The sequence below is a fragment of the Setaria italica genome, chromosome III (assembly GCF_000263155.2).
Source record: "Setaria italica strain Yugu1 chromosome III, Setaria_italica_v2.0, whole genome shotgun sequence".
NCBI classification, from domain to species: Eukaryota; Viridiplantae; Streptophyta; class Magnoliopsida; order Poales; family Poaceae; genus Setaria; species Setaria italica.
In genome coordinates, this window is record NC_028452.1 from 25,789,633 (window position 1) to 25,798,050 (window position 8,418).

The following is an 8,418-nucleotide window of genomic DNA, read 5'->3' on the forward strand; positions in this document are numbered from 1 at the left end:
ATCCAAGCGTTAAAAATTTATCCAAAAATAAAAGACATCATAGATACATTTAGATGATTGCTCATTTAATTCTTTTCGGAAGTGACAAGATACGGGTATGGTGGATTATTATTAAAATAAGTTTCTTGTTATATGCAACTACCATTAAAAGAGCAGACAACACAACTCCGCGTGTTAACTCAGGAGTACATGCGTCTTTTACTACTGTTAATATGTTCTAAAATCTCTAGATACCTTATATTTCAGGATGGATGGAGTACCTTGCAGTGCGCCTCGGGAAGAAGGTAAGCATTTGCCGTGACCCCAATACTTGAAACAGTTATTTTTGCATGTCTTTTTTTTATGTTTGGGAACAGTTCATTGTGTTTGGACCTACGAATTTATGCACACATGTTGTTGCAATGTCACTCGGAAAACAATGAATTTGTTTGCTTTGTGTCACCGCTAAAATGAATTTCACGACGGAAATAAACCGACTGCATCTACACCATTACAAACATTGTTGAATGATGATGTCATAAATCAAATCAGCCAGCTGTTGGCAAGTATACTATTTTCAGAAGCTGACAAGATATTCCACGATGTCCCACCTGTGACCTGACCCGGCCTTGCCACATCACTCTTCCACAGCCCCGGTGATGCGTCCAAAATCCCGTTCAAACTAAAGGCTACAACGAAAAAAAACGAGCAAAGTGCATGCATATGGAGCAGAATGAAATCACTCTTGCACAGCACGAGCGATGGATCCAAAATCCTGTACACACTAATGTGACAAAAAGACGTTGAGAAGAAATTTCTGTCAAGAAAGGCATATATTATATAGATATTATATATGGGTATATATATTATATATAGATATATGTATCGAACAAAGACATTAGAAATCCAAGGAATTGAAACATAGGAATAGCACGTATACTACAGCCATAATAAAAGAAAAAACATATATAAATGGAAAAAAAAGGAGAAATGATTACGATTAAGCAGTCGACAGCGTGTAGTGGAGACGCTATTAACCCAACCAGCGACAAAAGCCGCAAAGGATGCCACACTCCCAACCAGCCGCTTCTTTCTCCCTTTCTTCTACCTCCCTCCCATCCTTGATTCTCTCTCTGCCTAGCTACCCTCCTTCTCTCTCCCCCGCTCCCACCTACACTAGCCAGCAGGCAGGCAGAGCCAGGGAGCAAAGAGCTGCTGGCCATGGAGCCTGGCCCCGACGCGCCAGGCGGCGGAGGGACGAGCGCGCCGGCGGAGGCCGGGCCGTCGACGACGACGTCGTCCTCCGCCGCCGCGTCGTCGAGCCGGCAGTCAGAGCAGGAAGCGCCGCAGCAGGAAGGATCGCGGAGGCAACAGCCGGCAGCGGCGGCGGCTCAGCAGGAAGCGCCGCCAGCGCAGGCCCAGCCGCCGCAGCCGCTGCCGCTGGCTCAGCAACCGCCGGCGCCACCCCCGGCGGGACTGAGCCGGTACGAGTCGCAGAAGCGGCGCGACTGGAACACGTTCCTGCAGTACCTGCGCAACCACAAGCCGCCGCTGACGCTGGCGCGCTGCAGCGGCGCGCACGTCATCGAGTTCCTCCGCTACCTGGACCAGTTCGGCAAGACCAAGGTCCACGCCGAGGGCTGCGCCTACTTCGGCCAGCCCAACCCGCCGGCGCCCTGCGCGTGCCCGCTGCGCCAGGCCTGGGGAAGCCTCGACGCGCTCATCGGCCGCCTCCGCGCCGCCTACGAGGAGTCCGGCGGCCGCCCCGAGTCCAACCCCTTCGCCGCCCGCGCCGTGCGCATCTACCTCCGCGAGGTGCGGGAGGCGCAGGCCAAGGCGCGCGGCATCCCCTACGAGAAGAAGAAGCGCAAGCGCGGGAGCGCGGCCGCCGCACCTCCCGTCGCGCCGCCCCCCGTTGTGACCGCAGAGGGCGCGGGGACGTCGGGAGGCGCCGCCGAGGAGGAGGACGACGAGCCGTCGCCGTCCGGTGAGCCACAACAGGCCACGCCGGCATCCTCGGCTCCTCCTCCTCCTCCTCCTCCTACAGGTGCTTCATCCAGTGCTAGTGCAAGTAGTACCAGTGCTGCTGCAGCGACGACGACGACGACAAGAAAGGAAGCCGAAGGATCAGCGCCAAGTTCGTGATAATTGTAGATCATCTACCCTTTTGATTCCATCAACTCGATCGATCCCAATTCTAATCCCACCTCCTCATCAATCTTAAATTTTTAGTTGCTTATTTTCTATTATTGTTATTGTTTGTTGGTATAAGAGAGGTCTAAGGGACTTTGTAGGATCATGCTAGGAGGAGTACATATATAAGAGAACATATCAGTTAACTTCAAGAAAATTTAATTTGCAGGAAGGAGAGGAAGATAAATTTCTCTGCTCTATCTCAGATATGATATCTTTCTCCATATATATTCAGGATACATGCTCAAGCTTTTACTGTTTGCTGATTTGAGTGCCATGGGGTCACATTGATTTGAACTTCTAGTCTGATGTGTTCCTGCTTAAAAACTAGCATGATTGTGTTAGTGCAGCCTGTGGTGACTCTTATCCATTATTATATTGTCTTAGTTTTCCCTCCATTTTCTAGGCCCCATTCATATTCACATTTCAGTCGTCTCAGATGGCACTATCGTTGGAGCGCAGAACAAAGGGTCCACACACACATAATATTTGAACAGTAGTTGTTGAACCTTCGGTATTGTAGAGTTTTATACAACATTAGTTGTGATGTCCCGCTTGCAAAAGGAAAATATTAAGAGTTTTTGTGTTGACTTCACAGGGAATGATCAGCATCCTACTAGCGTACATACTTTAATTATTTGTTTAAAAATTTTGCCCATTGCCGTGTGTGTATGTGCAAAGAAAAAAGATGTAAGCATACACCAAAAGTTGCACATCACATGTCGGTATCGATACGATATATCTGAATTAAATGTGCATACATAACATAAGCTTCTCGAATCCATATAATTGCTTCTCTAGTCATCTTACTTCTTTTCCAAGTGCAATGCCGTCTCTCTCTCGTCCTTTTCTTTCGGTTCCGTTGTATTTTTGTTTCCGGGTGAGCTCATCGTCATCTTTTTTGTTCTGGTTGCCAGCATGATGATATGTCATGTTGTCTTCATCAATTTTCCACCTGTATTTGGAGTTTCCGTCATAATGACTCGCCAACGGTACGGTGCGTCAAGCGTTTTTTTTTCGATACAGAGGCTTTATTTTGATATTTTTCTTATTATATAGAGCGAGGCTGATTCTCTATTAATGTTTCCTACATAGAACACAAGCAATTGTCTTCGTGGAGAATTTTATGTAGCTACCTGATTAAATTAGATGGCTGTTTACATAAGATATACTCCTTGCAATTAAAAGTATGTGATATTGTGCATGCAAATGGTCTCTTTTGTAACTTTAATGAGAAATATTTCTATTTATAAATATTTTTTAAAGTCATGGTGGTGGAATCGTATATATGCATAGGTTCATTGAGAAAAAAAATATTTACTGATCGTTTTTATTCTTCGCAAAAAAGGGTACAATAAAAATTTGTAGCACTGATCATCTCTTCTAGACTTAAGTAACTATTTTGTTACTTGAGGTGTTACTCCCCTAAAATATTGGTATCCTTCAAATTATCTCAGACGTCGATGTTCCCACACCAAATGATTTAGAATCTTAAAAAACATATATACAGGTTGCATTTAAATTATAGATCGCATCAATTCATACATATAAGTGATTAAAAAATTAATTGAAGGTAGATTTTTAGTGTTAGTCTTTGGAAACTTGTATTAGTACTATACACCATAGATCGATGTGTCCTTACTCCACAATAATTTTTGTGTGAGGATTAGTCGTGGGTATACAGTTTTTTCAATGAGACTATCCAGATTAAGATGTGGATGCATGCATGTGTTTCGATCAGTAATGCACATCAAATGTGTGCAGTCTTTATTTATTTAGTTTGTTCATTCTGTAAGAATGTATAATTGTCCTCTCCAAGATGATTTAAACATTTATAAGCTTCTGTTAAAAAAATGGAACTACTACTTGCACTTGGAAGTTCTTAATCATGAATACATCTCACATGTAAAAATCATTATTTTTTTCTTTCTTTGTTGACCTCATTCTCTTGTAGATTGTCTGCATGAATCTTACTCATCACACACATACCGCACGCATGCACACACTATCCCTCATCAGGTTCAGTCACCTATAGACGTTGATCTGTCCCTCTAATTAAGCTACTAATAATACAATTAAGTTCAATTAACTTGAGCTTTTGGAGGGACAAAACGACTGCAGAAACTGAATTAACATGTTTGGACAAAAACCATGTACGTATCAATCTAGCTAGAAGGTTAGAGAGTACATTATATTCTAACAGTACTGCAATTAAAGTACCTGAAGATGGGAGGGATCTTAGTAATTTTTTTTTTCTCTTTCGGTGGGGGAGATGGGAGGATATTTGCCGACAGTCAGTCAGAATGAAATCTAGTACGAGTACATGCTCCTTGAGCAACGCGCAGCAGTTTGAAAAATTGTAAATTCTCCTTGTACTGCATGCAGGGCCAGTCAGTGATGAACAGTGCTGTTGACATCTCAAAAGACACCCACAGAATCCGTACACGTGATGATTCATTATGTTTGCTAGCTTGCTCAGTTGCTCGTCGACGGGGGAGAGAGAGAAAGGAGAGCAAATGAGAGGGAGAGAGAGCTATAGTATAGTACTGTACTCTTCAAGGCTTGAATCCAACATGGCGTCTCTCTCTCTAGTACGTCTTTGGTTCTGGGTGTTTTGTCGGTCGGCCCCGCGCTGTGGCTCTCTTTTATTCGTCTGCCCACCTCCCACTCCGCTCCTGTGTCCCTTGCTTTTGAACTGACGTCACATGGCGGCCCCACGCCGCGGCGAGCTCCAGCGGATCCTCAGCTCCAGCTAATCGTGGATCGGGGATAATGGGGTATGCAGACGACATATATACTCTTGCAGGCTTGCATTTCGAGATTTCGAGGTACATGAACTTTCATGGCATATGCCTATGGCTTAATTTGGTAGCGCATGGATAATTAGCCCCAGGATGAGATGACCCTTCGGGGATTTTTTTTATTTCTCAATCCCTTCCATGGCAGGACAGCGCTGCCCCCTCCTTCCCCGTTGCTATTTGGCAGCACATGGCAGGACAGTGCAGCCTAGTGTCCTCTTTGATTGAAAGACATTGCACTGTCCGAACGGAGCCATTTTGTTGCCTTGGGGGACTTATGCAAGCTTCAGACGATACAGAACAATACATATGCTAATCTAGCATCTCAAAAAATCATGAATAAATCCAAAATAAGTCATAGAAAATAAGCCATGAGTGCAACATCACAAGTCACAAAGCAAGTACAATATATAACTTGTATCAACCACCAAATTGCCATGAGTGCAATATCACAACTCACAAAGCAAGTACAATATGTAACTTAGTATAAGATATTTAGCTAGTAAAATACACCAATGAACTACTATTCAACATCCTGTCTCTCCATGCTCCTCAACCCTCATTGATTGACAAAAAGGAACAGTAGCCAATATTGAAAAGTCCAATTGAAACAAAAGTTGTATTCATCATGTGAAGTGGGTACAAGCTGCACTTGAGGCAGCACTTGAGGCAGACAGCTGCAGCAAAAAATATGTAACATCAGTGATATTAGACATGTAATGGACAGGAATGGATGCAAATACAGCCAAGTTACTCATCTAGCTTGTTGTTTCCCTGAATGAATGCATACTGACTTGGATGAATGTGTGCTGGGAGATGAGGTTTTATACTAAGAAAGGGAACCTACCCGAGCAATCTTTTTTCTTCAACCAAATCAGCTGGACACTTAGGTTTTTGGTGCCCACCAATATTTTTCTGTTCCTTTCACTTTGGAAAACTTTATTTGCATCAGCTTTTTATTCATCCGACAGCCCTTCCATGGCATCCACAATGTCAATACATTTCTCGATTGAGTAGTCTTCTTCACGTCTCTTCTAACTTTTCTAGAGTTTTTTCAATCTGATCCTTTCTAAAGTCAATGTAATCCCCAAGTTTTGCTGCCATCTGACTTTGTTTGCGTTTCTTTCCACCGGTAACATCTTGGTCCTCTGAATTACGACTAGCTAGAGCAAATTGAACTTCTGTGCTTTCTACACCACCAAGACCAAAACTGAGTGGATTTCTATCAATAGAAGCCATGCTATGATTGCTTTGATCTGAGATACTTGTTTGGGGAGTGGGTTCAGCTCGCAGCTCACTACTTTGGGGAGCGGGTTCAACTTGCAACTCAGTTCTTTGTGGTGGTGGCTCAATTGATGTAAAATTTAAATCCCCTGTAGCAACAATTCCTATTAAACAAAAAATCAAGGTAACAATATCAACATCTTAGCATCTACAATAGAGAGTGTTCAAACTAGGAACATGATCTTATAGGATAGCAACTTCACCAGGTTAGCATCACCAAGTTAGCATCAGCAGGTTATAATTAAATTTAGAAAACAATTGTGCATTACATAAGCAACATGATCTTACAGGATATTATTTGGAAAAAACAAAATTAGTTTTGACTCGATATTATTTGTAAGAATAAAATGAAGTGACTCTCTAAAGCACCATCCACACCACAACACTAAAACAAGAACAGAGGCAATGAACAGCAAGATAAAATCATTACCTTCATACAATAATTCTAAGTTGTTATATAAAGGAAATAGCTTCTTGCGGAACTTGGCAACTTTGTGGTTATCCTATTGAAGTACAACAAAAATATATGATTAGATGGTTTGTATAAAGGTTAGCTGTTATATAAAGGGCTGTTATATAAAGTTGATTCTCCATTTAAGAGATAGAACCTTAATCAACTTTTCCCAACTTTTTGGTTCTGCAATGATCATACCCAAAGTGTCGTTCCAGCCAACACCACTTTTCCTCGCTTCTTTTATTATCTTATAGTTTTCTTTTAGCTCTTTCTTCTTTTCTTGCACTTACTGCTTCGTGAAATGTGTCGTTGGAAACATATCGTTGAATTTATTTGTGATATTCCTCCAACCTTCAGTTGTCCACCCATTTTATCCCTTAAACATTGGGATGTTGACAAGCTCTTTCAGAATATCCACAAGTCCTTTCTCATACGTGTAGCTCATGTAGCCCTTTCCGTTGACATGGCTGCAAGAAATAAATAAGATTAGATAAAGGTTGTCATGAAAACAATACAGAAATAAGCAATGAAGCAAAAAAGATAACAAGGCTATCATGAAAATATTTATGCTTCACCTAATTATAACGGGCAGCCCACATCTGAAGAGCAATTTGATCTCATAGGGTGCTTCCATCATTTGATTGCAATTCATTTGGGTAGTTGTTAACCCCATCTGGCAACTCAACATAATCAGATGGGTTGATATTATTTGGTTGGTGATCCAACCACCCTTCATCCCCATTTAGCCCTCTAATGAGATTATGAAATACTACAGCTGTTGCTGGAATTTTAATTTGATTCTCTATTGGATGAAATGTCCCAACTTTCAAGATTGGAAACCGCTTTTTTAGCACACCAAAGGCCCTTTCAATATGATTGCGTAGCTGCGCATGCCGATGGTTGGACAATTCTTTGTAATTTGCATACTGATTTCTATGTCTCCTAAACTCACTAAGGTGATACCTAACTCCTCGGTATGGAGCAATGAATGATGAAGTATTTGCGTATCCACCATCTACAAGGTAGAACTTCCCCACATGCACATGAAAACCCTTCCCAACCACATGAGATGAAAGTGAAATTTAAATCAAAGTCGCATGCACACATCACGTTCTGTGACAAGGTTCCTTTCCTATTTCTGTAGGGAGCGGCTCTTTCTTGTGCAATGGTGATAGGAACATGAGTGCCATCAATAGCCCCAATACAGTTCTGGAAGAAAGGCATAAAGCAAGGGTCTGATACAATCTTCACATGTGTATGGTTCACATTTGGGAGATTCAAAAATCTATGAGTTAGTGTTGTAATTATATCAAAGAACTCTGTTATTTTTCTATGAATTGTCTCACCACTATGTTGGAATTCCTTTTTTAGCCTATCGGTGCTTGCATTATGAGAGAGCATGAACATAAACATTCCCAATTGCTCCTCAACTCTAACACCACGGGTGTCACGTAATGAATTCTCCACTCTAAGATAATTTGCTATAACTCTAAATATCTCAGGCTCCATCCTGAACTCCACTTTGCACCAATTCTCGTGGCCTTCCAAGATTTGTATGACCTTTTCAGCATCAGGCAGAGTTGAGGTGTGCTCCGGCCTTTTCTCCTCATATAGACACTGCTGAAGAGCGGGGACCATAGCTAGGAATAGCTCTTCATCCTCTTCCTCCTCTAGCATGAATCTCCTAACTTCATCCTCCCAAGATTCCAT

The 8,418-nt window shown here is 42.3% G+C and overlaps 2 protein-coding genes across 2 annotated transcripts; one reads left to right on the forward strand and one right to left on the reverse strand.

The window, feature by feature from the left end:
* Nucleotides 1–1,054: 1,054 nt before the first annotated feature.
* On the forward strand, nt 1,055–2,469 carry LOC101768235 (protein G1-like9). The gene has a single exon (XM_004962341.3). It carries the CDS (start codon nt 1,201–1,203, stop codon nt 2,122–2,124), a length of 924 nt encoding a protein of 307 aa, XP_004962398.1. The 5' UTR covers nt 1,055–1,200; the 3' UTR covers nt 2,125–2,469.
* Nucleotides 2,470–7,078: 4,609 nt separating this feature from the next.
* On the reverse strand, nt 7,079–8,418 carry LOC101765132. Its single transcript, XM_004963804.1, has 2 exons — nt 7,814–8,418; nt 7,079–7,175 (listed from the first exon to the last, which is right to left on the reverse strand). The coding sequence occupies exons 1-2, from the start codon at nt 8,416–8,418 to the stop codon at nt 7,079–7,081; spliced, it is 702 nt and encodes a 233-aa protein (XP_004963861.1).